We start from the raw sequence: 17,571 nt of genomic DNA, 5'->3' as shown, positions 1-17,571 counted from the left end.
CTAGGGAGCATGAAACCCTAAGTTCAAACCCCAGTACTGTCTCCTTCATCCAAGTAAGAGAGTGAGTGATAGTATAGACGTTGATTAGTATATAATTTATCTCACTCTCTACCTAGTACATACAGTTCCCAATTTTATTATTCTGGATTTTTTTTTTAACTTAAAAGAGACCCTCAACGTAAATAATGATGCTATTCATTCTGAAACGTCAGTTTAAAAGAGTGTACTACTCCAAATATTGCCATATCTTACTGAGTATCATCAAGTACACATGTATATGCATTTATATGAAGTTAAAGTCATGTATGTGATTTCTGTGTGTGTGTGTGTATTTTTGCGTGCGTGCCTGCATGCGTGCACACATGCCAGTATCGGGGCTTGAAGTCAAGGCCTAGGTGTTCACATCCCTGCTCTACCACTTGAGCTGCAGCTCCACTTCTGACTTTTAGGAGGGTAACTGGAGATAAGAGTCTCATAGACTTTTCTTCACAGACTCACTTTGAACCCTGATTCTCAGATGACAACTACCTTAAAAAGTTAGAATTATGAGTATGAGCTACTGGTGCATTGGCTGCATGATGTTTTAACCTATTGATTCAAATGTTTTATCTCCCTCCTTCCTTTTTCTTTATATCCTTCCATCCTTTCCTGTTTCTCTTCTTCCCTTCTTTCTATTCTTTATCTCTTCTCCTTCCCTTTCTTCCCTTTAAAAAAAATCATTATTATAAAGGTGATGTACAGAGTGATTACAGTTGCATAAGTCAGGTAGAGTACTTAAAAAGCTGCAAGTTGTGCTGTGGCTTAAGTGGTAGAGTGCTAGCTTTGAGCAAAAGAAGCTCAGGGACAATGCCTGGACCCTGAGTTCAAGCCCCAGGACTGGCAAAAACAAACAAAAAAAACTTAAGAAGGCATTGCTTGAGCTTACAGTGTAATTGGCAGGTGATCTTCCACTTGAACCATACCTCCAGCTCAATCAAGTTTTTTGTTGTTGTTTTTGATCATGGGGCTTGAACTCTACGCCTGGACACTGTCCTGAGCTCTTCAGCTCAAGGCTAGTGCTCTACCATTTGAGCCTCAGTGCTATTTTCAGTTTTCTGGTGGTTAATTGGAGATAAGAGTCTCGTGAACTTTCCTTCCTGGGTGGCTTTCAACTGTGATCCTCAGATCTCAGTCTCTTGAGTAGCTAGGATTATAGGCTTGAGCCACCGGCGCCCATCTCAAACAAGTTTTTAATAGATCTTTTTGTTGAGGAAGAAATAGTTCAAGAGTATAACTCCTAAAAAAATGCCCATTTCAGCCACCTTTTATTTTTGTGTCCTTTTTTTTTTTTTTTTTTTTTTTTTTTTGCCAGTCCTGGGCCTTGGACTCAGGGCCTGAGCACTGTCCCTGGCTTCTTTTTGCTCAAGGCTAGCACTCTGCCACTTGAGCCGCAGCGCCACTTCTGGCCATTTTCTGTATATGTGGTGCTGGGGAATCGAACCGAGGGCTTCATGTATACGAGGCAAGCACTCTTGCCACTAGGCCCTATCCCCAGCCCCCTGTGTCCTATTTTTTTGTGTGTGTCAAAGTATAACCAAAGAATTCTTATTTGAGAGCCCGTTTGTAGATCCTGGAGGAGAACACAGCTAACCATACCCTTGATCAAAGAATGGTTGTCTCTTGTGCCAAACACAGCTTTGGGAGAGATGTACATGGAGCCGTGAGAAGAGGAAGCGGCTACCATCCTTGCTAGCTAGATCTTCATAATCAACAGTGGTGTTCAGTGAGGTGACAGATGATGCAGACAGGTTGTAGTCATATCCTGGAATCCTTATTTGAATAAAATAACTTAATACTGACAATCCGTTAAACTTTTTTTTTTAATGTGGAACAAACCGAAAGTCTTATGCATGCTATCTAGCCACTATGTTCTCTCCGTGCAATACACATCCACCCCAAGCTCTTTGTAACTTTTAACTTTATAAGTGTTGACTTTTTAGCAGTGTCTTTTTTTTTTTGGCCAGTCCTGGGCTTGGACTCAGGGCCTGAGCATTGTCCCCGGCTTCTTTTTGCTCAAGGCTAGCACTCTACCACTTCAGCCACAGGGCCACTTCTGGCTGTTTTTATATGTGGTGCTGGGGAATCAAACCCAGGCCTTCATGTATACAAGGCAAGCACTCTTGCCACTAGGCCATATTCCCAGCCTCTAATTGTTGACTTTTATAGAGTGCATTATATAAACATGATAGGGAAACAGTCATTTCAACTTTTCACTGTGAACCAGGCAATGTTTTAGCTGAAGAAAATGAACATTGGTTACATAGTTTGAATCTTAATTAAAAAAAAAATAACTTCTGGGCTAGGGGATGAAGCTCAGTGGTAGAATAGTTGTAAGGCTCTGGGCTTAATCCTCAGGACAACAAATAAACAAGCAAAGAAAAAGGGAAGAAAGTAAAAGTAAGGGGCTGGGAATATGGCTTGGTGGTGCAGTGCTTGCCTAGCAAGCATGAAGCCCTGGGTTTGATTCCTCAGCACCACATAAACAGAAAAAGCTGGAAGTGGTGCTCAGGCTCAAGTGATAGAGTGCTAGCCTTGAGCAAGAGGAAGCCAGGGACAGTGCTCAGACCCTGAGTCCCAGCCCCAGGACTGGTCAAAAAAAAAAGTAAAAATGAATGCCCTGTTTATTGATCTTAGTATTTTAGAAAGTAGATACTGCTACAAAATAAAATGGTTTTGTCTTTCAGTCAAATGCTGAAATTGAAAGTGAAATTGAAGTTGTGTCCTCCAAAGTTTCAGAATGCAGAATGGATGAAAATGCAAGTCATGTGGTTCCTGCTGAAAGCCACCAAGTTGACAAAATAAATATTTTGGAGGAAAAGATGAGGTAAGGTTGCATTTTTTGGTTTCGTTTTTCTGTTTTTGGTTGGTTGTGTGACTTCAACTCAAGGTCCAGGCACTGACTCTTTTGCTCAAGGCTAGTGCTCTACTAGACACTTTGAACCATAGTCCCACTTCTAGTTTTCTGGTGGTTAATTGGAGATAGAAGTTTCAAGTAGGGGCTGGGGATATGGCCTAGTGGCAAGAGTGCTTGCCCCGTATACATGAGGCCCTGGGTTCAATTCCCCAGCACCACATATATAGAAAATGGCCAGAAGTGGCGCTGTGACTCAAGTGGCAGAGTGCTAGCCTTGAGCAAAAAGAAGCCAGGGACAGTGCTCAGGCCCTGAGTTCAAGTCCCAGGACTGGCAAAAAAAAAAAAGTTTCAAGTATTTTCCCGCCCAGGCTGGCTTTGAACTGCAGTCATCAGATCTCAGCTTCTTGAGTAGTTAGGATTACAGGCATGAGAAGATAAAAGTTGGGCTTTTGTGTAACCCTCCCTCCCTCCCTCCCTCCCTCCCTCCCTCCCTCCCTCCCTCCCTCCCTCCCTCTTTCCCTCCCTCTCTCCCTCCCTCCCTCCCTCCCTCCCTCCCTTCCTTCCTTCCTTCCTTCCTCCCTCCCTCCCTCCCTCCTTCCCCTCCCTCCCTTCCTTCCCTTCCCTCCCTTCCTCCCTTCCTTCCGTGTTGGGGCTTGTGTTCAGGGCCTGAGCACTGTCCCTGGCTTCTTTTTGCTCAAGGCTAGCACTCTGCCAACTTGAGCCATAGCGCCACTTCTGGCTGTTTTCTGTATATGTGGTGCTGAGGAATGGAACCCATGGCTTCATGTATACGAGGCAAGCACTCTTGCCTCTAGGCCATATTCCCAGCCCTTTGTGTAACTTTTTAAAAATGAATTTTATTCTGGATTAGACATGTGATAGCAGAATAGACTTGTTCTCAAGACCTGCTCTTGAGCCAGATCTGGTGTTGGGACCATGTGTAAAGCTCATACTTTGTAGTTCAGTTGAAGGCATTTATTTAATGGGCTACTATGAAACTTACTTTTACCTACTGGTAACTTTGGAGTATCTAGTTATTTCTTTGAAAATTACTTAAAGTGACAACCCACAGATCAGAGCGAGTGAGTCACAGTAAAATAGATTAATATTAAACATTTCAGGCTATGCAGAAAAAAGAAGGTATAAAAACTTTTCTAGGAAGTAGAAGTGTGGCTCAATGGTAGAGCACCATCTTTTGGGAAAAAAAGCTAAATGAAAGTGTGAGACACTGAGTTAAAAGTCTCAGTAGGGGGGCTGGGGATATGGCCTAGTGGCAAGAGCGCCTGCCTCGCATACATGAAACCCTGGGTTCGATTCCCCAGTACCACATATACAAAAAATGGCCAGAAGTGGCGCTGTGACGCCAGTGGCAGAGTGCTAGCCTTGAGCAAAAAGAAGCCAGGGACAGTGCTCAAGCCCTGAGTCCAAGGCCCAGGACTGGCAAAAAAAAAGTCTCAGTAGGGCACAAAAAAATAAAGCTTTTTTTTGGTTCCCTGGCCAGGAATCGAGAAAATAAAGCTTTTTATCTTGTTTCTTTTGTGTCAATGTATGGTTTCATTAAACATGCTTGGTATTATCTCCAGCTTATACATAATCCATTGAGCCATTTTGTATCCAAAATTCCTCAAGAGTTATATCTGGAAGTTCTAATTTTATTATTTATACTTCCTTCTAGATGTGGAGAAAATAAGCCACATGTTCCTAATCCAGCACAGTTGATAAGAAGGTTCTTCCAAAAGCCTAAGCCAAATTTGGGCAGAGCAAACAGTAAAAAAGGAGCAAGTATGAAAAAAGGCACAACAGATGAAAGCAAGGTTTGCAAACCAGAAGATAATTTGCTGCAGCAAGGAGATTCTGACACCCAGCTCCTTGTGAAAGTAAGTTTAGAAAAGATAACTTTATTGTTGGTGAACTGTTTTGTGAGGATCATGAAGCAGAACAAATAGTAAACTTAGTTTTAGTTTTATACTGGAAATATTTCGTGAAAATGAGTGACTTTCCATTATGCCAGCAGTTTAGGAACTGTTCACTTGTATATGTGTGTGAATTAGAAGATTCAACCAAACTGCTAAACCAAATTAATATAGAAGTTGTTCCTGAAAATATTAGCTGTTTCTTCTTAAATTTAAGGAAAAGACAGATATTTTGACGTCTCTGGAAGTTTCAGCAAGAAAAGATTTTGTAGGTTCTGAGGACTGTAGTTTGGCTCAAAAACATGCTCAACTAGATGTTGGACCAGCGAAAAGTGTTGAAGAGGAAACTGGAAGAGATAATTCTGTGTCTTCCATTGTTGACGAGCAACAACTTAGTAAACCTACCAGGTAACATTTTATTTAACAAACAGAATAGGAAGTAAATTTTCATTATGCCTATGGATATCCTACCTCAATAAGAGCAAAAAAAAGAAAAAGAAATTGGCTTGTGGAAATGGATGCAGTTGTTTTTTTTTATTACAAGTCTCCTGTCTTATGTACTTCTGGTGGCACTGAGGGCCTTATATTTGTTAGGCTTAATGCTCTACCAACCCTTTTTACTTGTCAGTATTTTTATAAAAATCTCATTTTGTATTCATTCAGGCCTGTCTCTATCTTCTGTTTATGCTTCCTGTATAATGGGGATGGCAGGCATACTACTGTGACTAACCTTTTTTGGTAGAGATATAAGGTTTTAAGAACTGTTTTTCCTGAGCTGGCCTTGAACTGTGATGTCCAGATCCCACCCTTCTGAATAACTGGGATTAGTGGATTGAGTCACGGCACTTAGCTCCCCCGTTCCCCCCCCCCCCCCCCCATCTTGGGGCTTGAACTTGGGCCTGGGTACTGTTCTTGAGCTGTTTTTGCTCAAGGCTAGCACTGTACCACTTGATCCACAGCGCCACTTCAGCTTTTTCTGTGTATGTGGTACCAAGGATTTGAACCCAGGGCTTTGTGCATGCTAGGCAAGCACTCTACCATTAGGCCAAACTTCTGGCCCCACTGCACTCAGTTTTTAGGGTTGTTTTTTTTTGGGTTGTGAGTGTTGAACTCAGGGAGTAGGCGCTGTCTCTGAGCTTTTTCATTCAAGGCTAGTGCTCTACCACTTTGAGCCACAGCACCACTTCCAGTTTTCTGGTGGTTAATTGGAAGTAAGAATCTCAGAGATTCTCCTGCCCTGGCTGGCTTTGAACTGCTATTTTTAGATCTCAGCCTCCTGAGTAGCTAGGATTACAGGCGTGAGCCACCAGTGCCTGGAAGCAGTTTGGTTTTTTATAAGCAGTATCCTGGTGCATATGTGACAATAATTGTTACTTTGCTTAAACATCTAGTCATCCACAACCGCTGAAACGATCAAGTTACTCTAAAATTAATTTGGATAAAAAAACAACAACCTCTTCTACATCTGAGTGTGAAATAGATCATAGTGGGAAGAGAACACATAGGAAGAGCAAACCAAATGTCACCAAAGGGCGAGGATCAAAACGAATTCGAGGTAAGACTGCTAAGAAGGAACCTAGAGCTTCCAAGTCCATGCTGGTGACTCTTCGGGCTTCCCAGGAAGAGGATGAAGATGATGCTGAGGATTTTGAACCTGATTATGAAGAAGAGACCTATCATCTTGCCCCAGAAGAATTAAACAAAGCACCAGTGTTTGTACCAGTTGGTCTCAGATCCCCTGAACCTGTTTCTGCTCAGATTGAGGAAACAATGGAAGAGGTAGTTTGTTTTTTTTTGGAATCCTTGTCACATTATCATACTTGTTTTTTCTTTTAGTAGGTCCTTATTTCCCTTTTAGTGATTATTAATATTTGAAGGGTTAAGCCGAGTGCCAGTGGCTCAGCCCGTAATCCTTGCTAGTCAGGAGGCTGAATTCTGAGGATCACCTAAGGCAAGAAAGTCCTTATCTCCAATTAGCGACCATAAAACTAGAAGTGGTAGTGGCACTGTGGCTCAAGTGGTAGAGCAGTAGTCTTGAACTGAAGAGCTCAGGGACAGTGCCCAGGCCCAGAGTTCAAGACCCACGACTGACAAAAAAAAAAAAAAAAAGAATTGAGGAGTTGAAGAGTTAATTCTCTAAATATCTATTACTAAATGTGATTGATTTGGGGCCTTAATGAATTAAGGAATCAGTGGAAGTAACTATAATCTCTTGTAGGCACTTAGCCCTTCCCACCCTGGCCAAGCAAGGAACTCATTATAATAAGAACGACAGAAACTTCTTTATGTTTATATTTGGATGCTGCTTAATCTCTCTGTCTCTGTCTCTCCCACCCCTCCCCCCCCACTTTTTTTTTTTTTTTTTTTGGCCAGTCCTGGGCCTTGGACTCAGGGCCTGAGCACTGTCCCTGGCTTCTTCCCGCTCAAGGCTAGCACTCTGCCACTTGAGCCACAGCGCCGCTTCTGGCCGTTTTCTGTATATGTGGTGCTGGGGAATCGAACCTAGGGCCTCATGTATCCGAGGCAGGCACTCTTGCCACTAGGCTATATCCCCAGCCCCCCCACTTTTTTTTTTAATATTCGGGTTTGAAATCGGCCTCCGTAATTGTGGCTGGAATTTGGCTTCAGCCAATTATACATTTTTGATGATTGAGTCTACCAAGCGTTTCTGCTCATGCTGCCCTTGACTCTTAGCCTTCTGAGTGACTAGGGTTACAAGAGTGAGTCCACTCATGCCTGATTAGTCTACTTTTTCATATTAATTGTTTTTAGATATTTTCTTTCTTGGTTTATTATTATTTTTTGTTTGTTTTTTCGACATGGGCTTATCATATAGTCTGGCTTCAAACTTACTATGTAGTAGTCTGGCCTGAAAAATACTTGGCTGGTAGGTATTACCTTTAATAAGCTCAGGCTCTGTTTTGACCAGCAGAGAAGGTAGAGGTGAAATATGCTTCTTTCTTCTTTTTTAAGGTGGTGGTAAGCCGGGTGTCTATATTCCCAGCTACTCAGGAGGCTGAGTTCTGAGAATTTCCGTTTGGATTAGTCTGGGCTAACAAATCTGAGAGAGTATTATTTCCAGTTAACCACCACTACCAACAACAACAAAAAAATGGGAAATGAAGGTGTGGTTCAAGTGGTAGATTGCACCAGCCTGGGTATGGGTGGCAGAACCAAGTAAGAATGGTAGTCCTATAGTTGAAGTTCCAGTACTGGCATCCTCTCTCCAGCTTAGATGGTTATAAAATAAATGTAACATAAAGTTTACCATATTAGTCAATTTAAAATGTACGATTCAGTGCGATGTTCATTACCACCTTGTCCATAGAACTCTTCATCCTCCAAAACTAGATTCTGATAATAAAGCACCATTTCTCCTACTCTCTAGACCTGGGCAACCACCATTGGTGTGTGAGTGTGTGGTGTGGTGTGGATTGTGTATAAGCTGTGCGTGACTGGAGCTCTAACTCCAGATCTCTTACTCTCGCTTGGCGTTTTCTTTCATGAGTGCCGCACTTCCACTTGAGCCACAACTCCACTTTTGGGTTTTCTTTGTTGGTTAGAAGATAAAAGAGTTTTGAGGATTTATTTGTCTGTTCTGACTGGTTTTGAACTGTGATCCTCAGATTTCATTTTCCTGAGTAGCTAGAATTACAGTTCTGAACCACCAGCACCTACTTGCCACTTTTAATTTTTGACTTTGAATTTGACTACCATATAAATCATTGGAATCATATAGAATTTGTCTTCTTTGTGACTCCCTTATTTTGTGTAGTATATTTTTAAGGTTCAATTTTAAAATTGTATTATATGTCAGAATATCTTTCCTAGTTTAAGGTGGTATGATAGTTATGTATGCACATGTGTGTATATCACATTTACCCCTTCACCCAGCAGTGGACACTTTTGGGTATTGCAAATAATGCTAGTGTGAACATGGTAATATTTATTTTATTTATTTTGGGATATATATAGTAGAATTATTAAGTTATTGGCAAGGTTTCCCCCATCTGGAGCTTAAACTCAGGACCTGGCTGCTGTCCTTGAGCTTTTGTGCTCAAGGCAAGTCTAGCTCTACCCCTGGAACCCCAGCTCCACTTCCGGCTTGTTGTGGTTAACTGGAGATACGAGTCTCATAGACTTTCCTGCCCAAGCTGGCTTTGAACTATAAGCCTCAGATCTCAGTTTCCTGAGTAGCTAGGATTATAGATGTGATCCATTGATGCCTGGCTATATGTAAGGTTTTTGCAAAAGTATTTTTTTCCACATAGTGTTCAAGCATTTTAATATTTCATATCCTTATCAATAGCCATTAGTCATCTACTACTACTATTGCTACTACTTCTTTCTTCTTCCTCCTCTTCTTCCTTTCTTTCTTCTTCCCTTTTCCCTCTTCCCTCCTCCTCCTCCTTCTCCTCCTCCTCCCCCTCCCCCTCCTCCCCCTCCCCTCCTCATCCCCCCTCCCCCTCCCCCTCCCCCTCCCCTCCCCTCCCCCTCCCCTCCCCCTCCCCCTCCCCCTCCTCCAGTGGCTTATGCCTGTAATCCTACCTTTTCAGGAGATTGAGAGCTGCGAGTCCAGGCAAACAAATTTGTGAGACTTTTATTTCCAATTAACCATCAAAAAGCTGGAAGTGGAGCTGTGGCTCAAGGTAGAGTGCCAGCCTTGAGTGAAAAAGCACGGGGACAGCCCCAGGCCCAGTTCAAGCCCCACTACCATCACAAAACACAAAAACAAAAACAAAACAAAATAAGCCTGGCGCCTCTGGCTAGCGCCTGTCATCCTAGCTATTCAGGAGGCTGAGATCTGAGGATCGAAGTTCAAAGCCAGGCCTGGCAGGAACATCTGTGAGACTTACCTCCACTTAACCACCAGAAAACCAGAAGTGACTCTGTGGCTCAAATGGTAGAGTGCTACCTTGAGCCTAAGATTGCTCAGGGACAGTATTCAGGCCCAGACTTCAAGCTCCATAGCCAATAAAAAGAAACAGACAACCTCCCCCCCACCCCCACACACACCAAAAAGAACTCATTATAGAAACTGGGTTTTAATGGTCCATGCCTATAATTCTAGCTACTTAGGAGGTTTGAAGCCAATCCAAACAGAAGATTCAAGAGACTTTTAGCTCCAGTTAACCAGGAAAAAACCCCCGAAGCGGAGGTGTGAGTCATTTGGCATAACACTAATACTGAGCAAAAAAGCCAAGCAAGAATTAGAACATGAAACCCTGATTTCAAGTACTAGTTACCAGCATTGTAGTACGATGGAATGGTTTTTAGTCATAGTGAAATATAAAGTAGTGGTGCATGTGGCAATATAGAGAATCTCAAACATTATTAAGTGAAAGAAGGCAGTTCCAAGATTACATTAATGATTCTATTTGTATAAAATATTCAAAATAGGGAAATCAGTGCAGACAAAAGTACACCAGTGGTTGTTTAGGGATTGGGAGATGAAGGAGAGGTTAAAGGAGTGATGTCTAAGAGGGGATTTCTTTTTGAGGCAATGCAAATGTTCTCAAATTTAATGTGGTGATGGTTGCATATACCTGCAGATGTTTCTAAATGCATGGAGTTGTCCACTTTCGGTGGGCAAATTGAAGTATGGAGTGGAGCTCAGTGGTAGAGCTTTTGCCTACCATACCGTAGACATTAGATTTTATCTCCAAAGCAGAAAATAGTGTATGTATAGCAATAGATGGTATATGAATTATATCTCAGTATTTAAGTAACCATAAAGTATTGAAGCTGTATAGTTTATAAAGATCTAGGTCTTTTAAAAAAATCTGTCTAGATTATTAGTTTTCCCCACATAATCACAACTTTTGTGAAAATACCTTATTTTATATATTTTTTTGGTCAATTGTGGGCCTTGAACTAAGGGCCTTGGTGGTATCCCTGAGCTTTTTCACTCTAGCCTAACATTCTGCCACTTTGAGCCACAGCACCACTTCAGTTTTCTGGTCATTAATTGGAGATTAGAGTCTCATGGACTTACCAGTCCGGGCTGGCTGTGAACTGTGGTTCTCAGATCTGTCCTCTAGAGTAGATTACGGGCATGAGTTGGCACCTAGCTAAAAATACTTTAAATTCATTGGAATTTTTAATTTTTTTTGAGGCTCATTAGATAGTAAAATTTTTCCCTTATCTTTGCATCTGAAATATCAGAATACACGTTACTATAATACATATATTTTGAAGCAAGATTGTGAGACTTGATTTGGGGGGGGGGGCAGTCCTGGGGCTTGGACTCAGGGCCTGAGCACTGTCTCTGGCTATTTTGCTCAAGGTTAGCACTCTACCACTTGCGCCACAGCGCCACTTCTGGCTTTTTCTATATATATGTAGTGCTGAGGAATCAAATCCAGGGCTTCATGTATATGAGGCAAACACTGTACTACTAGGCTGTATTCCCAGCCCTTCCTTTTTCTCTTAATATAGTTAAAGAAGTCAGGTGGTATGTGCATATTTTAGGAAACATAGCAGTATCTACTTAGCAGCCCGTTACGGGACTTTTGACTAGTAGGACTGCTAAATGAAGAGTAAACGTGTATGAACCTGCTCTCATAGGTTTCAAGAGTCATGCAAACATTGGGCTTGTGGGAGTGGATTGTTACCTACTAAAGTATTTATGACAGTGTCTAGTTGATTATGAGTTTCTCTTAAATTGTGAGTTCATTGAGGAGAGGGATCAGTCAAATACATCTTAATGGATGTTATGTTCCTATGCTCATATTTCTCTAGTTTTCAGAAAGCACTATCTGACTTTCAATAGATAGGACAAAGAATTTGAGGCCGAGTAGAGACAAAGTGGGGAGAATGGCTGATGGTTCCCTACACTAAAGAGTAGCTTTAGAAATGTGTTACTGGTCGTTTCAAGCCCCATGAACAAAAAAAGAAAAAAAAGGAAGAAATTCATTACTGGTCATAATAGTCACAGGCTCCTTAAGAATCTTAAACATACTACTTTTGCCAAATTGTCATTTTGAACTACTATATTTCTCTTTTTGACATTATAAGTGAATATGTATTATTTTTCATTGTGACATTCAGTGTTACTTATTCAGTTGAAAATGAGATTGTACTTTGACGCATATAAAGTGAAATGAAGTGATAATGACAATGAAATGACGAGCCTTTATTCCGGCAGCTTGAAATCACCGAGAATGTTGCAGATGTCGGGTGCCTCACTGTTGTGGAGCCTCAGCCTCCAAACATGGACGTGACTGCTCTGGAAGCGAGGCAAGGAAGGGATTTATATACATCATCATTTGTAAGTATCATTTTAATGGTTTTTAAAATTCTTTGCTTACTTTTAAAAGACTAAAGGAATATTTGATATTTTTAGGTTTTCTGTCAGATAATGTATCTCATGTAGGAATCTATTAATAGGAAGATAAAAATTTTGCCCTTTCTTATGGTTAAGTCTGTTTTCCTTTTCCTTTTCTTTCTTTCTTTCTTTCTTTCTTTCTTTCTTTCTTTCTTTCTTTTTTTTTTTTTTTGCCAGTCCTGGGCCTTGGACTCAGGGCCTGAGCACTGTCCCTGGCTTCTTTTTGCTCAAGGCTAGCACTCTGCCACTTGAGCCGCAGCGCCACTTCTGGCCATTTTCTGTGTATGTGGTGCTGGGGAATCAAACCGAGGGCTTCATGTATAAGAGGCAAGCACTCTTGCCACTAGGCCATATCCCCAGTCCAGAGACAAGCACTCTTGTCCAAGGATCTTTACCAGCCATATATCCAACAAGGGCCTAATATTCAAAATACACAAGAAGCTAAAGAAACTAATCCTCCCCCGCCCCAATCAACCCAAATAATAAATGGGCAAAGAACTTAAATAGAAACTTCTCAGAAGTAAAAATTGCCAATAAACACATGCCTTGATAGGTATTTTTTGAATATGTGTTTATTATTTAGTTTTTGCCCTTAGGAAAATTTCCATAGGCTTTAAATATTTTATTTTTAAGATTATTTTCACCGCCATCACTGGGGAGCAGATAAAAGAGCTCTGTAGACATTGATTCTGTAACTTTTTCATTTGTTAAAATTTGGGGGGCTGGGAATATGGCCTTCGTGGCAGAAGTGCTCGCCTCATATACATGAAGCCCTGGGTTCGATTGCTCAGCACCACATATATAGAAAAAACTTAAAGTGGTGCTGTGGCTCAAGTGGCAGAGTGCTAGCCTTGAGCAAAAAGAAGCCAGTGACAGTGGTCAGGCCCTGAGTCCAAGCCCCAGGACTGGCAAAAAACAAAACAGAAAAAAAATTAATTTTGTTTTTTGTCTGGGAATGTGGCTTAGTTAGTGGTAGAGTGCTTGCCTAGCATGAAGCCCTAGGTTCATTTCCTCAGCACCCACATATATATAGGGCCAGAGATGGCCCTGTGGCTCAAGTGGTAGAGTGCTAGACTTGAGCAAAAAGAAGCCAGGGACATTGCTCAAGCCCTGACTCCAAGCCCCAGGACTGGCAAAAAATTAAAAAAAAGAAAACAATTTTTGTTTTATTTCACTTAGTATAAGAATTGGGACAGTCTTCAAACTATTTCTGTTATGTGCAAGTAGATTTAACTGTAGTTGAGTAACTGGAAATGAAGGAGTATGGTTAGATGTACATAGCCAGTGCTTAGAGGTAAAATTTGCACATAAGGAAACAAAACCAGAGCAAGATTAAAAAGAATTTGTCTTTTATGCCTGGAATTTTATGAATAATTACACATTAAGTTATATTGTGGTAAGTGAAATTCTGGAAGAACCATATAATGCAGCACCTTTTGAGAAATGTGTTTGGAAGAAACAGAAGATGTTACTGTTATCTTTTCCTCTTTTAGGAAATGGTCTCAAGTGAACAGGCTCGGAGTATAACAGGTAATAGTTATCAATCTGCTAATCGGTTATCATTCTTGTTTGTAGTAGCACAGTTACTGTAGCGGGTATAAGAGGTTGTTTCTTAGGGAGCAGAACAAAAAGATTCATGTGTTAAATATGTGGTCTTCATGAGAAATTAAGATTACTGGATGTTACTGTGGCAGGTGAGTTGAGTTTTAATGTTAGATAAAGAACTGGGCATTTCCTCTGGCTCTGCATACCTGAGAACATTTTTTTGTTGAAGGCATTGTTTAATGGGAAGGAAGTGTTGTTATTAAGTAAAAGCCAATTAATGAGCCCAAGTGCCCGGGTCTCACGTATGTAATCCTAACTACTCAGGAGGCTGAGAATCTGAGGATCACGGTTCAAAGCCAGCCCAACCAAGGAAGTCTGTAAGACTTAATCTCCAGCCACTCATTGAAAAGCCAGAAGTGGAGTTGTGGCTCAAGTGGTAGAGCACTAGCATGGACCAAAAAAGCCCGGGAACAGTGTCTGGGCCCTGAGTTCAAGCATAGATGCTTTAAAAATATATGCTGTGTATAATCTGAAATCTGTAGTCTATAATTTTTAGTCTATGATTAAGGAATAGTGGTATAGAGGAGATTGAAACCTATCCCTGAAGGTAAACACCTGAGTGAAAACAGTGCCTCATGCCTGAGCTCATGCTCAGTTACTTAGGAGGCTGTGACCTGAGGTAGACAAATAGGAAAATTTCTCCAAAACACCAGCAAAAAGCTGGAAGTGGAAGTGTGGCACAATGTGTAGAGCACCAGCCATGAACAAAGAAGCTAAGCAGAAGCACAAGGCCCTGAGTTTAGACTCTAGCACTGGTGTGTGCACACACATACACGCATATACACGCATGCGCACAATCTGTTTTAAGTAAAAAGATTTCTAGATTTACTTTTCTGTGTATTCCTTGTTTCCTCAAGGTTCCAGTGATGGAAGCACCGAAGCTGCCATAACTTTGCTGACAATGGGAGATATAGTCCTACAGTCAGAGATCAGTACTGAGCAGGGTGATGGTAAGAGTGACAAAGTCAACAAAACCATGAAATCCTATCTAAATAATCAAGAGTTGGAGGTATTTCAGTGGTAAAACACTTGCTTAGCAAGCATAAACCACAGTAGTACCCCATACCTCCCGAAGAAATAATGAGGGGGCTGGAAATAAGGCCTAGTGGCAAGAGTGCTTGCCTCGCATACATGAAGCCCTGGGTTCAATTCCTCAGCACCACATACATAGAAAAGGCCAGAAGTGGTGCTGTGGCTCAAGTGGCAGAGTGCTAGCCTTGAGCAAAAAGAAGCCAGAAACAGTGCTCAGGCCCTGAGTCCAAGGCCCAGGACTGGCATGCATAAATGAATGAATGAATGAATGAATGAATGATGAGGGAAGTAATTATTAGATAGAATAAATTTTCATCATGAGCTTTACAGATCAAGACCTAGTCATGAAATAGCCAATCATGAATTTAAAATGTAGAGCCAAAAAGAGCTAACTTTAATGTAATAATAATGTAGAATTTGACAATTACTGATCTTTGAAGAGTTTATGCAGATACTGATTCATGTTGAGTTCATTTTTAATTTTCTTTTTTTTGTGTGTGCAGTAGGTGTGTGTATATTTCATTCAGAGGATGGGAGTCATATTCCTTTTAGCACAGATAACGTAAATCACAAACCTGTTGATGAATATCAGGAGCTTACCTCACTTGTTACAAGTGGGTCTGCTGCATCCTTGGAAGACAAGATTGTGTCAGAGGAACAGAATATTAGAGATGACGCTGGTTTAATGGAGGACATAAAGGAAACGACACCAACCAGGTTTATTACTTTAGTATTCAATTAAGTAGGCCATGCTGATTTCTTTGATTAATATTTGTCTGATTTAGGTATCATTGGTCTTGTGGTATATCTTTGAAAAAGTTGATTTTTATAAATTTAATAAATTTAATTTTTATAAATTTTCATAAATATTGTCTAGATTTCCCCCCTAATACCTTTAGTATCGTATAACTTCAGCATTAATAAATGGGTATTTACTGTGCCTGTAATCTAGTGTGTGGGAACCTGGGGCAGAAGGATTGATAGTTTGAGGCTCTTCTTAAGGAATCTGTTTTTGTGTTCATTTTCTTTTGTTTTGGAAAGGGAGGCATGTGCCAGTGGTTTATGCCTGGTATTGTAGATATTCAGGAGGCTGATAGCTTGAGACCTTGGCTTGAAGCCAGCTCAGTCAAGAAAGTCTATGGGACTGTTTATCTCCAGTTAACTTCCAAAAAGTTGAAAGTGGACCTGTGGCTTAAGTGGTAGAGCACTATTGTTGAATGAAAATGCTAAGGGACACCTTTCAGGCCCCAGTATAGGCACAAAAATAAAAAAGATAGATAGACAGATTGATAGATTGATAGGTAGAGAAAAAGAGAACATGTGTATGCAGTGTGGTACTTAATAGATGGTGCATTGCCTGCTCTAGTGCTGGACAGAATGTGACAATGGAAGAAAGCAAGGGAATGCTTATATAATTGATCAGTTTCTTATGTTTCTTTACTCCCAGAAATACAGTTTCTCAAGTGACCAGCAGTTTAAGAATGAGTAGTAGTTTTGCTGAGCCTAAGGCAAATTTTGAGAAGATTTCAGATACCAGCAGGTTTGATGCTCATCAAGAAGTTCCCAATTTTTGTATAACTAAAGGGGAAGAAGAACAAAATCAAAGAGGTAAATTTTATTGTTTTCATAAGTTGCAAAATTACATTGATCTAAAAAATACCATTAGCATTTCAAAGGAATATTCAGTAGAACATTCTATATAAAAATCTTAAAGATTACAAAAAGGTACAACGATTTATAAAAGAAATATCCATAAATCTAACTTGTTTAGTCATTGATACTCTTTTGCTTCTTGTATTTGCCTGATGAGTGTCTGTGTTTACAAGCGTCTATTAGAAAGGGATCCATGAGGGCTGGGTGAGGTGATACACGCCTGTACAATCCCACCTACTCGAGAGTCCACTGAGGATCATGTGTTTGAGTGAGCGATGACAAAAGTTAGTGAGACTTCATTTCTAAACAAGCTGGATGTGGTGATTTACACCAATAATCCCAGTTATTCAGGAGGTAAAAACAGGAGGATTGGAGTCTGAAGCTAGCCTGAGTGAAAGCTAGATATTTCCCTACAAACAAACTAAAAGCAAAGGGACTGGAGATTATGGCTCAAGTGGTAGAGTGCCTGTCTAGCAAGCTGGACACCCTAAGTTCAAACCTCAGTATTTCCATCAAAATAGGGTATGTATATATTCCCATGTGTATTACCATGCATAATGTGTGTGACTGCATTTATAATGTATATTTTTTGAAGAACAAATCTGTATGCATGCCATATCATATTGCTAAACAGTTTAACAAATAACAGCTTTTTTTTTTTTTTTTTTTGGTGCCAGTCCTGGGCCTTGGACTCAGGGCCTGAGCACTGTCCCTGGCTTCTTTTTTTGCTCAAGGCTAGCACTCTGCCACTTGAGCCATAGCGCCACTGCTAGCCATTTTCTATATATGTGGTGCTGGAGAATCGAACCCAGGGCTTCATGTATGCAAGGCAAGCACTCTTGCCACTAGGCCATATTCCCAGCCCTACAAAAGTGTTTTTAAGCAGCTTTAATGAGATTTATAATTGATACCATGTAGTTTCCCAACTTAGAGTATACAACTAAGTAGTGTTTATTGTTTTCACCACATTGTAGTTGATCTCTGGCTCTTTTCAACTCTGAGCAACCACAACTCTCCTGTCTTTATTAAGTTGCCAATTCTTAAGCTTTCTTCTAAATAAAATCATATTGCTATGTGTTCTAGCCTGGCAACTTCAACTATTCCCCTATCACTTTGTTTCTAGGGTTCATTCCTATGGTAGCATTTGT

General features: G+C 40.8%; 1 protein-coding gene across 1 annotated transcript in view; it reads left to right on the top strand.

Annotated features, from left to right (window-relative positions):
- Bdp1 (B double prime 1, subunit of RNA polymerase III transcription initiation factor IIIB) overlaps positions 1 to 17,571 on the top strand; it is an 81,588-nt gene that overhangs the window by 46,153 nt on the left and 17,864 nt on the right. The window contains exons 22-30 of the mRNA XM_048368500.1: positions 2,724 to 2,863; positions 4,569 to 4,770; positions 5,024 to 5,214; positions 6,198 to 6,585; positions 11,954 to 12,076; positions 13,627 to 13,663; positions 14,596 to 14,688; positions 15,274 to 15,487; positions 16,218 to 16,378. Of these exons, the coding sequence (XP_048224457.1) occupies positions 2,724 to 2,863; positions 4,569 to 4,770; positions 5,024 to 5,214; positions 6,198 to 6,585; positions 11,954 to 12,076; positions 13,627 to 13,663; positions 14,596 to 14,688; positions 15,274 to 15,487; positions 16,218 to 16,378 (1,549 nt within the window). The remainder of the gene's footprint in view (positions 1 to 2,723; positions 2,864 to 4,568; positions 4,771 to 5,023; positions 5,215 to 6,197; positions 6,586 to 11,953; positions 12,077 to 13,626; positions 13,664 to 14,595; positions 14,689 to 15,273; positions 15,488 to 16,217; positions 16,379 to 17,571) is intronic.

This window comes from Perognathus longimembris, chromosome 19, assembly GCF_023159225.1.
Source record: "Perognathus longimembris pacificus isolate PPM17 chromosome 19, ASM2315922v1, whole genome shotgun sequence".
Classification (NCBI taxonomy): Eukaryota; Metazoa; Chordata; class Mammalia; order Rodentia; family Heteromyidae; genus Perognathus; species Perognathus longimembris.
Note: the sequence above shows the minus strand (reverse complement) of the source record. Positions and strands in the feature narration are given on the sequence as shown.